General features: G+C 43.6%; 1 protein-coding gene and 1 pseudogene across 2 annotated transcripts; both read right to left on the reverse strand.

Moving 5' to 3' along the window:
- Window positions 1-6140: 6140 nt before the first annotated feature.
- LOC308173086 (E3 ubiquitin-protein ligase TRIM35-like) lies at window positions 6141-8911 on the reverse strand (the record flags this gene model as incomplete). The annotated part of the gene is made up of 2 exons (XM_080548050.1): window positions 6141-6158; window positions 7511-8911. The coding sequence occupies 2 exons, from the start codon at window positions 8909-8911 to the stop codon at window positions 6141-6143; spliced, it is 1419 nt and encodes a 472-aa protein (XP_080404176.1).
- Window positions 8912-10544: 1633 nt separating this feature from the next.
- Window positions 10545-12033, reverse strand: LOC308173088 (C2 calcium-dependent domain-containing protein 4C-like; annotated as a pseudogene). The gene is made up of 2 exons: window positions 11473-12033; window positions 10545-10959 (listed from the first exon to the last, which is right to left on the reverse strand). The product of its transcript is annotated as a C2 calcium-dependent domain-containing protein 4C-like (transcript).
- Between the last annotated feature and the right edge of the window lie 10032 nt (window positions 12034-22065).

Here is a 22065-nt window from a genome sequence, read left to right on the forward strand (position 1 = left end):
CCTGTATGAAACTCCCTATTATGAAACTGTTACAATAGTCCAAACGGGTAATAACAAAAACATGCATTAACACTGATATACAGTACCAGTCAAAAGTTTGGACACACTTTCTCATTCAATAGTTTTTCTTTATTTATATATTTCTTTCTACATTGTAGATTAATACAGAAGACATCAAAACTATAAAGAACCCATGTGCTACACATGTAGTAAACAAAAAAGTGTTAAGCAAACCAAGATATGTTTTATATTTTAGATTCTTCAAAGTATCCACCTTTATTGTTTCACTTAAGGGGAAGTTTAGTTTAATTCTAGATCCATTTTCATGTGTATTTCTGGTTAATCCACAACGCATATCGTCTACAACTGTCACCATACGGTGCAGGGTTCTATTGTTTCATTCTGTCAACAAGTCCATGTTTATAAACACCGGTTATACCAACTGTCACCATATATAAAACTGCATAAAACGATCCAAAATCCAAATTCATTACACATATTGTACCGTTCTCTAATAGTTCCATACATAACCTACTGTGTGGAAGTGTGGGGAAACACATACAAAACAATCACAAATCCAATTTATTTACTACAGAAAAGAGCTATACGAATTATAAACAGAGCTGCCTATCAAGAACCAACTAACAAATTATTCATAAACACCTATGATCTCAAATTTAAAGAATTGGTGCACTTCAAAATGGCACAAGTAATGTATAAAGTAAAAAATAAGATGCTTCCAGACTGTATCCAGAGACTATTTCAAGTTAGACAGAGTAATTATGAACTCAGAGGAATATGTATGTTTATGAAAACAAAGATTAGAACAAATGCAAAACAAAGATGTATAACAGTTAAAGGAGTTAATTTATGGAATACTTTTGAAAAGGAAATGAAAATGTGTAGTACATTAAAAGGATTAAAAAAATTATTTAAAAATAAGATGATTAACAAGTATAAAACAGAGGTTTAAATATAGTTTTTGTTTGGTATTTTTTTTGAACTTTTTGTTGACATGCGTAAGTGACATTTTTGTTTATAAAAGTTTCAATGTTTTGATTATGCATTCATGGGGGGACATGCATACATGTAACAAGGGTAGGCGCAATAAGCCACGGCTTCAGCCTACACCTTTTTGGTCCTGGGGCCTCATTCATAAAAAAGTACTTGAACGTCATCTTTGACTTTCACGTAAGCACAGTTTTCTAAACGGACGTAAGCATTGTTTATAAAACGGGCTGAGATGGTTTAAACTTAAAGTTGCGTACGTGCTTCCTTCTATAAATACCAAACATACTTGGAATTGAACGCAGGTGAATGAGGTTTGTATTAACACCCTGTGATATAATCAAGTATAGCGGCTGAATGAAGCCAAGTGCTATAATATAATATAATACAGACAGACAATACTGACAATATTATATACTGTCTGTGTTATATTATATTATAGCACTTGGCTTCATTCAGCCGCTATTTGAGCCGCTATCACAGGGCGTTAATACCAGTGGAGGCTCCTCCATAGAGGTGGAGGAGGCCTGGCCTCCCCAATAATTTGAGAGAAGAGAGAGAGATTTTAAAAAGCAATAATTATATTTTTTATTTTTTATTTTTTATTTATTTAACAACAACAAATATTTTAAATTGTTTTATATTAATATTATTTATTAATATTATTTCCGTTTTGTTCATAAATATTTTCGATGGCTAAAACCCAATATTGCAATTGTAAAGCACCTACAGGCCAGAATCCCTATCCGTTTCTATTGAAGGAGGCCAGGCCTCCTGTCGGAAAGGCCAGGCCTCCTGTTGGAAAGTGGTTTCTCATAGAAGTCAATGTAATGCAATTTTTTTCATGGCAATATGTGATTGGCCCATCACTGAAAATGGGTGGGAACAGGAGGCCTCTCCTCCGTTGTAGTACCTTTTTTCCGCCACACGCGTGTATGAGTGCTGTTCTGCAGGATAAATATTAGAAATGAGTCCAGGGCTGAATGATTGACATTTTGTTCGTCCAATCACATGAAGCCATTTTGAGAATTCGCCAGTCACTTCAGTCAAAGAAATCAACTTGTCCTTTACAGGACACGTCTAGAACACCCATGGCTATTATCCCTGAAAATAATAGCTCATTTGGCCAAATACTTTTGCTTAAAATGACCTCGGAAATCGGCGAGATTCTGGCGCGATTTATACATCGAATAGGTAGACAACATTTAGGATTTATTGAACAGTTTTATTTTTAATGTAGTCGATTTCGTTTTATTACAAGTCAATGTAATATTCTTCCATATCAAATGGAGTCCTGGAGAGAGTATGCCGCCCCTCAGCTAAACCAGTGATGAGTTGAACTAATCAGATGTCTCTACCAGTGTTACACCACTAGTTCTCAGTAGTAATACCACTCCATTGCATGTCTGTGTTTCTCAGCAGATGAAGCCAGCTGGAACCAGTACTGTCCTCACAACATTAAACATTTTTATTTATTTATATTAAATATATTGAATAAAACTACATTTGATAAAGAAACTGTTACTTATCTTTTTTATATGCTAAACTTGATTAAATTGATGATTACATGTTGAAGCTGTAGAAGAAGAAGAATGAAAAATGTAGGCTAAACTAAATTGTTTTTTAACCACATAATTATCAAATTCCTGCCTTTTACACATGTTCACTGGGCATTTATATTACATCCAAATGTCATTTCTCAACTTAATTATCAGGCAGGCTCATAGACTTACAGCAATGTCATTTCTTCAGGCAGGCACATATGCTAAGCTCTGCACAATGAATTCCATCAATCAGAACTTTCTGATTGTAGCTTACACTCCAAATAGTGTGCCTTTGTCCAGCACAAAGACAGATAAGAAGAACAGGGAACATTCCATCGCTAGTGAAGCGAGCAAGCGGAAAAAAATTGGCCTCCTCAATTCTGGAAGTCACCAGCCTCCACTGGTTAATACTATATTATAGGGTAGGCGTGCGTCTGGAAGCGGGAGAGGGCAGTAATACCACGTTCATTGATAAAATGACATAAGGGATGGAAAGGGGGGATGGCCGTTTTAGAAGGGGGACGATTTGGACTGTTTTTATTTCAGGGGGGGGGTGCCATTCCCCCTCATCCCGACTCAACTCGAAATCCAGTATCATTTAGCGCGTGGCCGGGCAAGGCATAGGCATGTTGAAGAGAGATAGACAGCTCCGGAGGGATATAAAGAAAGACTGAAATACAATCATAAACATTAGTTCCCTTTAAATCTTGAATTTAACTCATTTTCTCGGCTAGTAACAACATCGTTAATTTTATTACGAGCCACTTAAACTTCGCATGAATTACAGTAGGCAACGTTTTTCCAGTGCGGCTCACATGCCTGTAATAACTCCGCATAACCAGTAGGTAATGTGCGTAAGCAAGTTGAATACTCGACGTCGAGCTACGATCGTTTCCACGATCAAATTGACTCACGTTGAAATTGTATAAATCACTACGTTGACGTGGTTTTCTACGTACGACACGGGTAAGATCAAAATGTGATCTAAGCACGTTCTATGAATGAGGCCCCTGATGTTATAAATTGTGACTATGCACATTTTCTTATATCTGTATTGTGAATTGTATAGGGGACCAAAATAAACATTCTCAATCAATCAATCAATCAATATACGGTGCAGGGTTCTATTGTTTCATTCTGTCAACAAGTCCATGTTTATAAACACCAGTTTAGTCTGGATTATATTATTGAAGTTGTACATTTATTGGTTCTCTGACCTTATACAGTCTGTCTGATTCAGATAGAGACGTTTACATGGAACATACTGGAGAAGCACTGAAGTCAATATATAATGTTCATATAAAGAAAACATTTTATACAATCAATCAATCAATCAGGGTTCTATTGTTTCATTCTGTCAACAAGTCCATGTTTACAAACACCAGTTATACCAACTGACACAATCAAAAAGTGATGAAAACTAAATCATGACAGAAAGATGCTACATTAGCAACGAGTGATTACCGACACAACATCATGGAGGACATGAAGAGATGTTCTGTAGCTAGAGAGCTGCTCATCCTCTCCCTCCATCAGATGGGTCTCATTAGACTCACACTGAAACACACATCCAGTCATTTCTGTGTACCATCAAAGAGCCACCAACTAATGTAAACGTTAGATCTGACATTATGACATATCTGTGATGCTCTAGAAATGACACAGAACTTCCACTGGTCCTTGTTGTTATGGTTACGTTTAGGTAAGACATTTACATCATAATCAAAGGGTTTATTCATCTTTTACATTGCTGACTGGCTTTAAGGACATTAAGTGTTATTGATGTTTGATTGTCTCAGAGGAACACTAAGGTCTAAGTACTGTAAGTTAGTTCATCATTGATTCAGACAGGCAAGGCAGGTTTATCTGTACAGCACATTTCATACAACAGGGCCAATTCAAAGTGCTTTACCTACGGTAGTGGTCACCAACCCAGATCTTTGAGACTTTCCCTGTAGATCTTTGACTGACTTTCCCTGTCCCAAAAAATAATAGAAAATGAGACAAATAAATACACAGAGCCTATGTTTTGCACGCGCCTCTCTCTCTCTCTCTCTCTCTCTCTCTCTCTCTCTCTCTCTCTCTCTCTCTCTCTCTCTCTCTCTCTCTCGCGCGCGCAAACTGTTGTGTCGCAAACGCTGCATGAAAGTGACCAATCAGAGAATAGTACTGCTACGTGACTCGCAAAAAAAATCGATGACAGTTGGTGACAGTTGGCCAGATAGCTAGCATGACGGAAGCTCCACGGAAGAAACCCAAAATATATCATTTCCATCCAGAATGGGAAGAAGAATTTATTTTTACCTTGGTGAACGACAAGTGTGTATGTATGCTGTGCAACCAAACACAAGCACTGGCTAAAAGAGGAAATCTGGAGCGGCACCACAACACCAACCACCAGAAATTCAAAGACAGCTACCCGCCAAAGAGTACAATCCGTGCAAGGAAAGTTAACGAGCTGAAATCAGGGTTGAAGGTCCAGCTATCCCTTTTCACCAAACCTGCGAATCAAAATAAGGTAATCGGGTAAGTTACCTTTTGGCTAAACACAAGAAGCCCTTTACAGATGGAGAATTAGTCAAGGAAGCAATAGCCATTACCGCGGAGACTGTTTTCAGTGACTTCAAAAACAAAGAAGAGATCAAAACCGCACTACGTGTACCTCTGGGCCCTGCAACAGTGACAAGGAGGGTCGAGTCACTGACGTGGACAGACAAGTGTTAACGGATTTGGCACACTGAGAATATTTCTCATTACAGTTCGATGAATCCGTGGATGTAATGGACACAGCTCAGCTTGTTGCATTTGTCAAAATGGTTTTCCAGGATTCTACAACAAAGGAGGATTTCCTCACTCTTTTGCACTTAAAGGAGAAAACGTGGGGTGTGGATATTTACAATGAGTTAAAAAAAATATGTCGGTGAAAATGACATACCCATTCACAAACTAGTGGCGATTACTACTGATGGGGCCCCAGCAATGCGCGGTGCGCGCAATGGATTTATTGGACTGTGCCGTAATGACCCTGATTTTCCCTCCTTCGTCAATTATCACTGTGTGATCCATCAGCAGGCCTTGGCTGGTAAGGTGTTGGACTTTTCCCATGTAATGACACTGGTGGTGAAACTAGTCAACTCGATTCGAGCGAAAGCGCTTCAGCACCGCTTATTCAAAGCGTTATTGGACGAGCTCGACGCTGCTTACGGAGACCTGCTTCTCCATGCTGATGTGCGGTGGTTGAGTCGCGGCAAAGTGCTGCAGCGATTTGTTGACTTGCTGCCCGAGATCAAGACGTTCCTGTCGACAAGGCAAGTGGTAGTAAATATTTTCATAGGCAAAGGACTTAAATTGGTGTGGAAAGTCAGATCTTTACCTTTTCTTTTGACTGTTTTCCCCTGCTTTTATATTCATTCTATGCATGTATATGTTTTTATATATGTTTTTATTCACTTTATGTTCTTATTCCTGTAGTAAAGCACTTTGAGCTAAATTTCTTGTATGAAAGGTGCTATATAAATAAAGCTTTACTTACTTACTTACTTACTTACAAGGAACGAGGAGCACAAGGAACTGTCAGACGATGCGTGGCTACTGGACCTGGGGTTCCTGACAGACATAACCGCAAAACTGAACGCACTCAACTACGAGCTGCAGGGAAAAGACCGACACCTTCCCCACATGATAAGCGCAGTGAATGGGTTCAAGGCCAAGCTCGGTGTTTGGACCACACACCTAAAGAATGGGAGGCTGACGCACTTTCCCAACCTGGAGAAAATGGCACAGGCCTTGGAAGACAATGATGCTTTTCACCCTGAGCAGTACTGTGCTCCCCTCGACAAACTGGCAACAAAGTTCAGTCAGCGTTTTGGTGAGTTAGATGTCATGGGAGATATTGCTGCATTTATCTCAAACCCATTTGTGCCCATTGATATAGAGCAGGTAGCAGCCAAATTCCAGCAAGTATTTACTTTGCCAAGTGGAGTTGACATGGAGATGGTTGATTTACAAAATGACATAGAGCTGAAAGCCAGGTCAAGGGACAGTGACTTTTGGGGACTTGTCAGCAGAGAGAAGTTTCCTCTTTTCACTGCATGTGCACTAAGAGTGAGTGCCTACTTTGGATCCACGTATCTCTGTGAAATGTCATTTTCACAGATGAAAATAATCAAATCAAAGTACAGGAGCCCCCTTACTGACAGACACCTCACAGACTGTCTCAGACTGGCAGTCAGTAGCTATGAGCCAAACTACAAAGCACTTGTAGACAGTATCCAGTCACAACCATCACACTGACTTGAGTGAGTAACATGACTGTTTAGATGTGAAAAGTAATGCTGCATAAGATTACTGTACTTAGCACTGACTGAGAAAGTACACATTACAGTTCTACTTTATAAAATGCTAATTGTATTATGTTTGTCAATGTTAATAAGTAAGAATAATAATTAAGTCAGTCAAGTGTCAGAATGTCAATTTGTTAACGTTCGCTAACGTTACTATGAACAAAATGATTTTATCATACATTCCTCCATTCCATCATTCCATGCCTTTATTTGTTTGTGTTGTAATTAAATGACATAATCAAACTTTGAATTGAATTTCAGTTATGTACAATTCTTAAAGCAAGACAGCTGCCTGATATGCTAGATACAGTCTTTTTTTGTTGTTGTTGCATCAATTGTAATGTTGGACCAATGCATTGCATCTAATTAAAATACAGGCAAATAAACGTCATTAAGTTTAAAGTACTATCTTGGCTGTCTTTTTCTCTCAACGCTTCAATAGGTAGATCTTGCCTTCACCAAGGCCGAGGTCAGGGATCTTGGGCTTAAAAAGGTTGGTGACCACTGACCTACGGCATAAAACAAAATACAGAGGTGTAAGATAAATAAGAAAGATAAGATAAATAAGAAAATATATTTTTTGAAAAAAGAATCAGAGGGCGTAACCATGGATACAGACACCTTCGCTGGTAACACCCTCAGAGGATGAAGGTTACAACCTTTCCTGATAAATGGAAAGACGTTCTCAGTGAAAGTGTGTGTGAGTGTGTGTAGGTGTGTGTTAGTGTCAGGGTCAGAGAATGACAGCTTTCCTCTGTCCCAGTCCAGCTTCACTCTGACCCTCTGGGGCTTCTGCCTCACTGTGAGGTCAGTGACTAGACCACCTGGAACACCTGGAACACGTGTATAAAACCACCTATCAGAACACCCAAGCTGCCAGGTTCCACCCCCAAAGCCTGAGCTGCCCTTCCTGTCTGCAGACTCTGTCATCACACCCAGCATATAGAATGTACTCCCCCCCACCTCAACGTCCCAGCTGTGTGTCCCTGAGTCAAAGCCCTCAGAGCCCAGGACCACAGGACAGGAGTCAATCCTCTCTGGGTTGTCAGGAAGCTGCTGTCTCTCTTCTCTGCGTGTCACACTGGTCAGATCCTCAGATAGGATGAGATGTGGGTGGCCAGTGTTGGGGTCCAGAATCACAGGAGTGTATTCCACTATTCCCTGCATCTTCTCCCAGACTCTGAACTGCAGGTTGCCCAGGTGCTTTGCCATGTCTATCAGCGCTCCTGAAACCTTCTCTGGATCCGGCAGTGTGCTCTGGGCTCTGTCCATGGAGGCCTTGAAGTTCAGCAGGAATGTGATGTCATCAGCTTTTAGCTCCTCCTCCATGGCTCTGATTGTGTTTGAAAGTGATGATATCTCTCCTCTCAGCCCCTCAATCTTCCTCTTCATCACCTGACTCTTCTGCTCCTCTTCCTCCCTCAATGCAGCGATCCTGACTCTCTCTTCATCTCGTAGAAACTGGTGAAGCTTCTCAAACTGCTCCTTCATCTGCCTCTCTGTGCGCTGGGCCTGTCTCTCAATATGTTTAGCTGTTTCATCACAAGTCAGTTTAACCTCTTGAAAGGTCTGCAGCTTCTCCTTTAAGGGTTCCAGTGCAGTCTGGAGTTCACTCTTATGATCCAGTACAGCTTCATCTACCGGGCAACAGTCATGTTTTCTATGCTGTTTTGAAGTCTGACACACCAAACAGATGGGCTGTTTATCCTCCAGACAGAAGAGCTTGAGTTTCTCACTGTGCAGACTGCAGAGCACCTCAGACCCTGCTGCAGCTCTCTGACTTCTCTCCTGTAAGAAGGCCTCACACAGGTTCTTTAACACCAGGTTACAAGGAGGATGCCTGGATGATTTTGTCCTGCACATTGGACATTCCTGAGTGTCTTTCTGTTTCCAGAATTCCTGCAGACAGGTTTTACAGAAGCTGTGGCTACAATGGAGGACAACAGGATCCTTGAAGATGTTACAGCACACAGAACAGGAGAGATTCTCCTCAGAGAGAGAGGGTTTAGACGCCATTTTCTCACCTCCTCTGTCTCCCCTGTAATGACTGAGGTGAAAGTTCACTTCTGAAAACTCACCGCGTTGAAGTCAGAAGGAAGTCAAATCCAGATTGTGACGGTGTTGCTTCTTCCTTGGTGGTTGTTTTGAATGTTGATGGTAAATGAGTGTAAAGTCCTTCAGAGAGTCCTACATGTAATGTTGTGGGTCATGCTAATGAACGGCAGCACCAGAGAGCTGAATGTTAGCCTTCTGTGTGGTTCACTTCTGCTCTCCACTGTTTCCTGCTCAACAGGTTAGAGGGTGGAGCTTCAGACAAGGTATGAGACTCTGTGTTCAAGGATCACAAGCAGAATTATGTCAGGAATGTGTGTGTGTGTGTGTGTGTGTGTGTGTGTGTCAGTATAGCATAATAAAACACAGTAATATAAAATCCAGTACAAAGGTCATGTCCTCCTAACAACAACACATTTACCACCTAACCCTGAAATGCGCTATACAAATCAAATCAAATTGTATTTGTATAGCGCATTTCTTACAAGATGCAACTCAATGCACTTTGACCTCACCCTGACCCATGACCTCACCCTGTCCCATGACCCTGACCCATGACCTCACCCTGTCACATGACCTCACCCTGTCACATGACCCTGTCCCATGACCCTGACCCATGACCTCACCCTGACCCATGACCTCACCCTGTCACATGACCCTGTCCCATGACCTCACCCTGTCACATGACCCTGTCCCATGACCTCACCCTGTCACATGATCCTGTCCCATGAACTCACCCTGTCACATGACCCTGTCCCATGACCTCACCCTGTCACATGACCTCACCCTGTTAGGGTTAACTCTCTCCCTCTCTCTCTCTCTCTCTCTCTCTCTCTCTCTCTCTCTCTCTCTCTCTCTCTCTCTCTCTCTATCTTCTCTACCCATCTTCCGACCCATCTCTTCAGGTTACACCTTAACTGTTCCTCCTGAGACATCTACTGCCCCCCAGCACTGCGTCTCCTGAAGACACCCACCTTTACTGTGTCCCCTAAAACTTCTATTACCCCCCTTGTACTGTTTCTCTGTTTCTCCAGTGTCTATATTAAACAACAAAAAAAGTAGGTTTAGAAGATGGTGATAGAAGAAGGTTTTTCCTTCTATCAATGGCCCCTGGCCTGAGCTGGATTACTCTTCCTGCTACGACTGGTGGATTGATGATTCACTTGCTTAGTCAAATGTATCGATTGTAAGTCGCTTTGGAATAAGGTGTCTGCTAAATGCCAAACATGTAAATGTCTATCCCTCTCTCTCTCTCTGTCCGCGTTGTCACCAAAAACGAAGCGAAGCGAAGTGATGGATGCGTCGTTTCTGGCCGGAGCGAAACCACCCTTTTCAGGCGGAGCATGCGTCGGTTGTTTGCTCCGGGAGCGACTTCGAATGCGCGTACTCACAGCTCCAAACGACGCAGAGCAAAGCAAATTTTATCCTAAACTCCGATTCCAAGTGAAGCAAATGTTCTAGTGAGAACACACCCTTACTCAATAAGCGGGCAATGCCCAGCCTGTTTCTCTGTGTCTCAAATCCTTTACAGGGACATGTGAAGAGAAAGAAAGAAAAAAGAAAAAGAGTGCACCCCCCCCCCCCCCTCCCTCCAGGGTCACAGGAACAGCAGCTGGGCCAGCGGCTCCGTGACCACCCCCAGCACCGCCCCCCCCCCCCCTCTCCTCCTCCTCAGCGCCGCGGGGGCCTTGTCCAGCACCTTCAGCCGGAGCTCCAGGCTCCGCAGGGCGTCGGCGCTGAGTTCGCTGAAGAAGAAGTCCTCGTTGAAGACCACCACGGGGGGCGCGCTCCTCACCGCCGCGCTCTCCTGCCGCTGCAGCTTCCCGGGGCTCAGACTCAGACTCAGGGCGCAGTTCAGAGGGGGGGGGGGGGTCCCCGCGGTGGTCCAGGCCCTCCACCGCCACCACGCGGACGCGCACCGTGGAGAGGGAGGCGGAGCTGGCGGAGAGGTGCTCCTCGGCTGAGAGGCGGACCCAGCCGCGGCCCCCCAGGAGAGGCAGGACGTGCTCCCTCTGCGGGGGGTGGCGGGGGAGGCGCACCCCCCCCCCCCGGCCCCCCCAAAACTCCTCCTCCTCCCCCCCCCCACCCCCCCGCTGGCGGCGGCAGCTCAGGACGTCCGCCGGGAAGACGAGGGGGGGAGGTGGGGCCAGAGAGGTGGCGGGGGAGGAGGGGGAGGAGGAGGGGGAGAGGTCACCGAGGGACGACCATAACCCCCCCCTCCTCCTTCTCCCCTCCAGCGAGGAGCAGGAGGAAGACCAACTCCCCCCCCCTCCTCCTCCTCCGAGAAGAAGAAGAAGAGACCCTCCTCCTTCGCCTTCGGGTGGCGGGAGGATGGAGGGGGAGGGGCAGGAGCTGGGGAGGGGGAGGGGGACGGGGGGGAGGGGCCGCTGGTGGGGGGGGCGGGGGCTGCAGCTGGAGGAGGAGTCGTAGGAGGAGGGGGAGGGGGAGTCGCAGCTCTCCGTACCAAGGCTCCTGCCAGAGTGCATGCTGGGAAACCCGGAGGAGGACAGGGTGGAGGTCCGTACGGAGGAGGTGTACCTGGCGACGGGTATCGGGATGGGCGGAGTCCTGTCCAGGGAGGGGGAGGAGCCGAGATGAACAGCGGCGTTGCCGTCGGCGCCGTCGCCGTGGAACAGCGACTCTTTCCTGCGCGTGTGGCGGCCCTCGTGCACCCCCGCCAGCCCGTAGCCCGCAGCGCAGAACGGGGGAGGCAGGGGCGAGAGAGACAGCTTCTGACCCCGCTGGGCCACCGTAGGCGACAGCTTCTGGCCCCGCTGGGCCACCGTACTTCCACCACCAACGCCTTCGCCTACGACATCGTCGTCGTCCACGTCCTCTATTTGTATGACCAGTGGGCACAATGTGGCAGGGTGGCTTCGGTGGCGAAGGGGGCGTGAGGCAGCGTGGGGGGGGGGGCGCCGGCTGAGGCGGGGGGGCAGGCAGAAGGCCGGTATCTTGTCGGGGGTCAGGACGTTGCTGTGGAGCTTGGTGGTGGAGGGGCTGGCCCCCCCCCGGCCCCCCCCGTAGTAGCGGCCCTGGGGGAGGAGGTTCTCCACGCTCTCCCACGCCCGGCCCAGCAGCCACATCACAGCAGGGGGGGGGGGGGGGCGCACAGCAGGGGGGGGCGCAGATACCTCCTCAGATCAATGCACCTGGGATCAATGCAAATTACATGCATGTGGAAAGGAAAACAAGAGAGAGAGAGAGAGACAGAGACAGAGACAGAGAGAGAGAGAGAGAGAGAGAGAGAGAGAGAGAGAGAGAGAGAGAGAGAGAGAGAGAGACAGAGAGAGAGAGAGAGAGAGAGAGAGAGAGAGAGACAGAGAGAGAGAGACAGAGAGAGAGAGAGACACATAAGTCAGCCAGTCTGGGGAGGTAGAAGGATGGACTGATTGTAATGCATGGGATGAAAGGATTTTGGGGGGGGATTGATTTTTACACACACACACCACCACACCACACACACACAACCACACACACACAAACACACACACACAAACACAGACACACAACCACACATACACAACCACACACACACCACCACACCACACACACAACCACACACACACACACACACACAACCACACACACACACACACACACACACCACCACACATTCACAACCACACACACACAACCACACATACACACACACACACACCATTACACGTACACAACCACACAACCACACACACACACAACCACACGCACACAACCACACAAACACACACACACACACACAATCACACGTACACAACCACACACACACACACACACACACAACCAGCAGAACAGGGATAGACAGCAGTGTACAGGGAGGTACAGGGGCGTGGTCTCTCACCTGCGTGTCCAGATGATGTCAGGTCTCAGGTGTCCAGGCCAGGTCACAGCTCTGAGCAGAGAAGCAGGGGATTCTGGGTAAATGCTGTTCTCTGATGGAATATCCCTGAGGATTCCGTTATGTGGACTCTCTTCTGCACCAAGTGTGTTCTGTGGTGTTCCTATGAAAGATCTATGACGGTTCCAGTGTTCTATGAAGGTTCCAGTGTTCTATGAAGGTTCCAGTGTTCTATGAAGGTTCCAGTGTTCTATAAAGGTTCTATGAAGGTTCCAGTGTTCTATGACGGTTCTATGACGGTTCCAGTGTTCTATGACGGTTCCAGTGTTCTATGAAGGTTCCAGTGTTCTATGAAGGTTCCAGTGTTCTATGAAGGTTCCAGTGTTCTATGAAGGTTCCAGTGTTCTATGACGGTTCCAGTGTTCTATGACGGTTCCAGTGTTCTATGAAGGTTCCAGTGTTCTATGAAGGTTCCAGTGTTCTATGAAGGTTCCAGTGTTCTATGAAGGTTCCAGTGTTCTATGAAGGTTCCAGTGTTCTATGACGGTTCCAGTGTTCTATGACGGTTCCAGTGTTCTATGACGGTTCCAGTGTTCTATGAAGGTTCTATGAAGGTTCCAGTGTTCTATGACGGTTCCAGTGTTACGGTTCTGTGGAGGCAGTGTGTTGTGCTCCAGGCTCCGGGTATGAGTGTGTGTGTGTGAGAGACCAACAGACAGGGGGGGTTTAAAGGCTAATGTCAACGTCTACGTCACTAGTCTGCTGCCACCCCCGCACACACACACACACACACACGCACACACACACACACATCCCGCACACACACACACACCCCGCACACACACACACACACACACATACACACACACACACACACACACACACCCCACACACACACACACATCCTGCACACACACACACACACCCCGCACACACACACACACACACACATACACACACACACACACACACACACCACACACACACACACACACACACACACACACACACCGTAGTATGCGTGAGCATGCATTTCGTTGTCTGGTACTTGTACTCTGTGTTATCTAATCAAAAAAATAATAATCTGAGTGGGGCAGTCCCACTCATTTTTCATTTTATTGACAGATATAGTAGAGATTTTAGACAGGAAGGATGGGTGAGAGAGAGAGGAGGGATGACATGCAGGATATGTCCGCGGCCGGAATCGAACCAGAGACCCTGCGGTTACGTGGTCAACGCTTAACCCGCTACGCCACCTAAGCGCCCCTGTGTTATCTAATCTAATGTGAGTGTGAGACATTTCCTCTTTCTCCACTCCAGTAGAGTCATGTGACTTCGCTGTGTAAATGTTTATTTGTTTTTATTTCAGCCAATCACTGACCTCTCTTTAATATCACATTGTCCTTTCAGGTTTCCCAAGGACACCACCTGACCTCCAGCAAAACACCTTTACACACACACACACACACACACACACACGTGAGCACACACACGCACACGTGAGTGCAGTCACACAGCTGTTGTAGAAGTGGAGCATGGTGAATATAGAATGTGACATGGTCTGGTTAAAAAGTCCTCAAGTTCTTGTGCGCTTAACATTGTACACTGTCTTAACACTTATAAAAACCCAGCGTTTATCATTTCTTTGGATGCCGAAAAGGCCTTTGACCGAGTTGAGTGACCCTTTTTGTTCTCTGTATTCGTTTATTAATATGATAAAAATTATTTGTGACGCAATTTGATCATTTGGTTCGCATGTTGGCAAAATGTTCTATGTTTTGACTTTCCAACACAAACTCGCTAGTCAAGCCAAAATACTGTAAGGCAATGGATTGCCCCACTGCTACCTATAACACTACTTTACATTGTTAGCAGGCTCACAAAACAAGCTGTGTTAGTTGACTAGCGATGTGTCGTCGATGTTCAACAACGCGGAAATGTATTCACATTTTTCAAAAGAAAAGTCTGCCCTCTGTCTCCTTTATTGTTCACACTCGTCACTGAGCCCCTGGCCGAGGCCATCAGAACTGATCCTAACATCAGTGGGATGTGGGTGAGGAACACCAGGTCATTACTGTGGGTGAGCCACCACCAGGTCAGCTCAGTAGAAGAGTGCATGCTTCGCATGTATGACGTCCTGGGTTCAATCCCCAGCATTTCCAAATGGTTTGCTTTTGAGTGTTTTTGCGCCCAATTCATACAATAGGATTTATCACAATCTATGCTTGATGGAGGTGGAAAATCTTATTAAGCCATGGTGGCCAAGTGGTAAGGCGTCGGTCTCGTAAACCGAAGATCATGGGATCAAACCCCATCCGTGGCTTTATAAGATTCTGATTCATGATCTCGAAAACCCAACTACACCTTTCTAGGGAGGAAACCCAATGATCTGTAAGTCTGTGCTTGGAGTAGTGACCTGAAGCCCAAAATGCATGTTGTCCAAGTGGTAAGGAGTTTGTCTTAAAAAAACCAAGATCATGGTTTCAAACCCCACCAGTCCCTTCACAAAACTGTGATTAATGACTTTACCATTACTTCTTGTTACTTCTTGTGATTCTTGTGATTACTTCTTGTGATTTTTTTCTTTTTTCTAAAAGTGTTCTTCTTTTTCTTTTTTTCCCCCTTTCCTAACACCAGGGGAGCCACCCCTCCTAAATGTCGTTGTTTGGTACCTGTACTGTAGCAATGACAATAAAGTCCATTCATTCATTCATTCATTCATTCATTCATTCATTCATTCATTCATTCATTATTAAAACGCTTGGTAGGATATTCAAAGTTCTGATAATAAGTGGAGTGTATGCTTAGCATGTATGAGGTCCTGGGTTGCATCTCCAAGTGGTTTGCTTTTTAGTGTTTTTTTCACCCAATTCATACAATAGGATTTATCACAATCTATGCTTGATCGAGGTGGAATCATTTAATAAGCCATGGTGGTCAAGTGGTAAGCTGTTGGTCTCGTAAATCGAAGATCATCTGATTAAACCCTTTCAGTGTTTTTACAAGACTCTGTTCATCAGTTTATTATTTAGAACACTCAACTACAAATGTCTAGGTAAGAAACTCTCCGCTCTACTTTTTCTTGTGATGACTGATGGATAGATGATTCACTTCCTTGGGACAAATGTATTTGTTGTAAGTGGCTTTGAATAAATGCGTCTGCTAAATGACAAAAATGTTATGTAAAAATGAAATATTGAATTTGTATATAATATGTTTCAGAGGGCAAAGGAATACACAGGTTATGTAACTTGGGGAGGTAGCTCAGTGCTTCACATGTATGAGGTCCTGTTTCGTCCTTGTTTCGTATGAGGTCCTGGCTTCAATCCCTTTGCTTTTTAGTGCTTTTGCACCCAATGTTGTTTGTTTGTGTTTATTTTTTTTCAATCAATCAATCAAACATCAAATTGAAGGCATTAATTAGTAGTTACATGATTGGACTTGTGCTCCAACTTGAAATAATAGAGAGGTAAGGATTACATATGGCTTTCAATTCAGTCTAACAACTCTTAAAACGTCTTCTTAACACCAAAATGTTATCCATGAATTCTCACATTCTGTTTGGTTAGTTCTGGTTAGTCAACTCATCCAAAAGAGTTATTTCTCTTACTTCACCCTTCCTATTCATTGTACAGTACATGATCACTACCCTGCTCCACTCCACTTGATTATTTTGGATTGAAACATTTAAATGTCCTGCTTTAGTGAATACTTACACTGATGAACAAAACGGAAATCAAAAAAGTGACTTACCAGCAAGATAAAGAGAATGGCGAGACAAGACATCATGGTCAACCATATTATGTCAGGAACAAATGCACAAATACTGTAAGCCTACTGGTATGAATAATCTGATTCACTAGTATGAAACATCTAATTTACTGGTGATATGATGCGTTTTGTGTGACTACATGCCAAACTTGTGTGCCTATCGAATATTGCAATACTCATTGTTTAACCTTAAACATACTTTAAGTGTGCCCACTCTCAGTAGTAAACAACATTCTTAGGAGCAGGCATATACAGTATATCAAGTAACAGTGAGACCAGTTTAACTCTAAGGACATAGGAGCCTTACTGCAGTGGTCAGCAGGGTGGTACAACAGGGACACAGGATGGAGACATGTATGGGAACTAATGTCAGTATATTTAGGACCAGCCGGTCAGCTGACCAGAGTCAGGTAGCTGGGTTGTCATGACGACCAGCCCCTTAAGGGAAATAGGGACTTCTCGTCAACAAACCTATCTAGACTCAACGGAGACCTGTCTTTGGGATGATTTGTATGAGAGACAGCTGGTTGCTTGATCATCAACTATTGCCTATAAGAAGCCACTGTAAAATGTCATTCTGTGTGTTTTCTGTGCCTGCGACTGAACACACCCAGCGCTGTGAATAAACTCGTATCTTAATTGTCTACCTTGAGCAATCTATTAATTAATTACTTTGGGGATCAACGAATCTCGGCCTCCGCCCATCATCAGGGAAACATCTATTATCAACTGTTATGAAGAATCACCCTCACAAATTCAAATGCATTCAGTTTCACAGTGTATACACACACACACACACTGTGACGGCCCTCTGGCCTTGTTGGGCCTACTAACATTTGTTTGTCCAGGGGGGTATTCCACGAACGTTGATTAGTATATTGGCGATAAAAATAAATGCCGCTATCAGGCAACTCGTGATTGGAATTCAAGCCTCAGGTGATTCCTCGAACGAGGATCAGGCTTGTGTCATGAGTGTTCATAGAACACCGGCTTAGAAATCCTCGATATGGGCGCGTGCAGGCAGACATAAAGAGCCCCGAAGAGTCGAACTGTCGAAATGAAGATACTACACTACAAGATACTACGCAGCACTCCTACTTATTGATCTTTATGAAGACGAAACATACGATGTAAAATAGTGCAATACTGCCGCAATTAACAAGGCGAGGGAAATGGTTTGGCCAAAAATTGCTGACCGATTAAATGCGTAGGTCATACTAGCCCCAGTTATTGTTATATGTTCATATTTTAATAAATGAATATTTACTACTGTGGTGATATCAGCAGCAGGCTACATATAGCGTCACGATGGCATAGTGGTACCGACCTCTGCCATAGTATTTATTCGTCAATTTAAGACGGTGGTTCAACTCCCTCTTCTGACACACTTTTTACTGCATTTCGTTGTCTGAATCTAATCTAAAATCTCATCTAAAAAAGTATGTAGGCTATAAAATGATGGTGTAGGCTAATTTACAAGAACTGACATGATTACAATGGTGTTTGAAGCCTTTCTAAGTAGTAAATTATGTTCTTCTAACTGGACCCTGGATTTGGCATAGATATTTTTTTCTTATGATTACTGATGGATAGATGATTCACTTAGACAGATATATATATATATATATATATATATATATATATATATATATATATATATATTGTAAATCGATTTGCATGAAGGCTTTGGTTAAATGTAAACAAATAAAATAAACATTTTATTAAATTAAATCAAGTTTCGATCCGTGAACCTTTGGACCTCTAGCTGGCTGCCTTGACCCCTGCGCCAAACACACCGCTGTGATGGTGCCAATACAAGTTGATAGACATAGGCTACCTATTTTTCTTTTTACACTTTTTTATTTATCTATCTATCACACTTTCAAAATATCAAGTTATCTATCACACAATCAAACTATCTATCTATCGATCGATCTCACTTTCAAAATATCAAATTATCTATCTATCACAGTCAAAATATCTAACCATCTATCTCGTAAAAAGTGGGAACTAATATTTCCTAAAAGACACTTGAGGATGTCTTTTGACTCGTTCGGGATGTAGTTTCCGCCTGTTAGACATTTTTGACGCACGCATTACCTAAACCAGCCTGTAAGTCTGCTCGCGACCAGAATTACTCAGAAGGATTGGTTGCATAGCAACCAAGCAGCAAATTATTTGAGCCACATTGATGGAACCGACCGCAAGCATAAATTAGCGTCCGGATCTGATTTAACACTAGGGCAGCCGTGAGGTGTCATTTGATCTCAGTGAGTACAAAAAATGTTCTACCTTTGCACTCGATCAGATTTCAGGACCCTCCTTTCATGACTTTTCCTAGATATGTGCGTTCTACCACCCAGCATCTTTAAATGTTCAAAATCGAGTTAGTATAAAGCGATTTTGCAGTATTTCTGTGTGTGTCTGTGTATTTGCCTTGGTATTCGTCTGCCATCTGTTTCTCCAAGGCTGCAATTCTCTTTTATATCAGCAGAGGTAGCAAGGGGACACACACTGTGCTCAATCTTCAGGCTTCAGTGCTGAATTAGATACAGTGGATAAGACTGATATTTGTAACATAATGTGTTTGTATATAGGCTATATATAGCAATAGGGATACATAAGATATGTATATGTACAGACAGTTATGAAAATGATAAACTGTACAGTATGTCTCCCAATCCCTTCAGATTTGTTGGAGCTGAGTTTTTTTTTCTCACAGCGGGTTTACCCAACTTCCATGCAATAGTGATAAGATATTATGATATGTGTAGCAGTTATGAATGATACACTGCACATTTTGGCACATTAAAGGTCGGGACAATGTAGTGGGAGATGCGTTGTCCCGAGCCCCCTGTTGAGTTTTTCTTGGTTGTCGTATTTGTTGTTGTTGTTTGTCTCCTGTACCGTGGTTCTCTCCCCTCTTGCTTTCTCTTCTCCTCTTAAATTTGCTTCATAGGTACCTGTGCTGGGGTTGGAGGAGTAGGCGGTGGGGCTTGGACGCAGGTGCAGGGCCTGTTCAGGTTTTGTTTTGTTTTCTTTGTTTGCTTATCTTAGTTGTAAAGATTTAATTTTTGTTGTTGTTGAATATTTGAAATTGTTTGTTTAATATAGTGCGTCAGTGACCTATGGGTCACTGTCTTTGTAGGGGGGGGGGTGACGGCCCTCTGGCCTTGTTGGGCCTACTAACATTTGTTTGTCCAGGTAGGCTACCTGGTGGGCGGAGCTGGAGCCCAATCAGGTGGATTAGGGGCAGCTGGCGCTGCCTCCTGGTGATTGCTTGAAAGAGGCTCCAATCCCCAGGGGCCCATTCCACTAAGGTTGATTATCTTCTAAGCCTCGATAAAGTTCTAATCGGCGATAATGTTAGCTTGCGTTCGCTTCCATCAATGTGGCTCAAATAATTCGCTGCTTGGTTGAGCTCCTTCTGAGTCAGATATAAATAGCCTGGTCGCGAGCAGGCTAAAAGACTGGCTAAAGTAATGCGTGCGTCAAAAAAGGCTCACACGCGGAAACTACATCCCGAACGACAGTTCCTCAAGTGTCTTTTAGGAAATATTAGTTCCCACTTCACACAAGATAGATAGATAGATTGGTTGACTGTGTGATAGATAGATAATTTGATATTTTGAAAGTGTGATCGATCGATAGATAGTTTGATTGTGTGATAGATAACTTCATATTTTGAGAGTGTGATAGATAGATCGATAGATCAATAAATAAAAGAGTGGGGGGAAAAAAAGTAATTGTTTCAACTTGCATAAACTTGCATAAATACCACGGCAGCGGTCAATACCACTAGGCCATTGTGGTGATATGATGGTTTGTAGCCTGCTGCTGATATCACCACAGTAGTAAATATTCATTTATTAAAATATGAACATATAACAATAACTGGGGCTAGTATGACCTACGCATTTAATCGGTCAGCAATTTCTTGCCAAACCATTTCCCTCGCCTTGTTAATTCCGGCAGTATTGCACTATTTTACATCTTATTTTTCCGTCTTCATAAAGATCAATAATTCTGAATGCTGCGCAAATGTAGGACCCCTGCAGAGTTGAGTATCTTCATTTCGACAGATCGACTCTTCGGGGCTCTTTATGTCTGCCTGCACGCGCCCATATCGAAGATTTGTAAGCCGGTGTTCTGTGAACACTCATAACACAAGCCTGATCCTCGTTCGAGGAATCACCTGAGGCTTGAATTCCAATCCCGAGTTGCCTGATCGCCTGATTTATTTCAATCGCCGATATACTAATCCACTTTAGTGGAACGGCCCCCAGCTCTCTCTCTCTCTCTCTCCACCAGCATCATTTGTTCCTTTTGTTATGTTGCTTTATACCATACACCAACACCCTCCTCACCATACTTTCCACTGCATCCACTCACTTACGCTACTGATATACTGATTATCATACCTCATTGGATTATTGTCTTAAGTTACCTAGGTTATCTCTATTAAATTCTTAATTATATTCCGTTCATATGGTGTGTGTCTCCATTTTTGTTATGGCCTCGAGCCAGGTCGTAACACACACACACACAAACACACACAACACACACACTTCCATCCCACTCCATCAACAGACAAAGACTCTCTGCTTGGATTGGCCCGTGCCCGCCCACACAGGACTAAGTCAACCGTCAACGAAAGCTCTGTGGTTAAATCCATGTCTTAACTGAGCAGTTTCCCTGCTCACTGGGCCTGTCTCTTAATCCTTTTGCTTGTGTATGTATGATCAGCAAAACCAACCCAATTGCAACATTATAATATTATTGTTCATATACAGTACATCACAACTCTGCCATACAGTAGGAACCAACCAATAGATTCATTAAAGTAATATGTACAATTACATCAGCATCAGCTACATACTGTACTTACTATGCACTCAAAGAATAATACATTTTCATTCATTTAATAATTAATTAAATGTCATTTGAGGACCACTCACACTCAAGTTCATCTCAGATCAATTGCACTGTTTAAAGTGCTCCTTCTATAGGTTTGAGCTAATCACAGACTATGGTCCTCTTGAGGAAACAAAGAGCATGTATGAGAGAGGTGTATAAGAGCATGTATGAGACAGGTGTATAAGGGGACAATTAAAATGAGACAATCAATCTCTCTGTTAATGTTCAATGTTTACATCATCTGAAACAACTAGATGCATTGTGTGTCATCATGTGCTGATGTGACTGTATTTACCTCGGGTGAATGGGGTCTGATTGAGTCTGGTGGCAATAGCTTCTATTCTATAGCAGTAGGTTATTTGTAATTACGTTGTTTAAGTCCATTTTGCATCTTATCAGTTAGCAAGCAAGGTAACAAACATGTAGACACTGAGCAAATAACCACAAGAAGAGAGAGATTTAAATGTTCTCTTTATTCTTTTCCTGATTGGAAACAAATTGCAGGGTCATTATTTTTCATTTATCACATTACATGACATGATGCACCAAAAGTTACTCTATCTGTTTACAGGAACACACTGAATAGAACACA

This window comes from Nansenia antarctica (genome assembly GCF_963989245.1).
Source record: "Nansenia antarctica genome assembly, chromosome: 18".
Classification (NCBI taxonomy): domain Eukaryota; kingdom Metazoa; phylum Chordata; class Actinopteri; order Argentiniformes; family Microstomatidae; genus Nansenia; species Nansenia antarctica.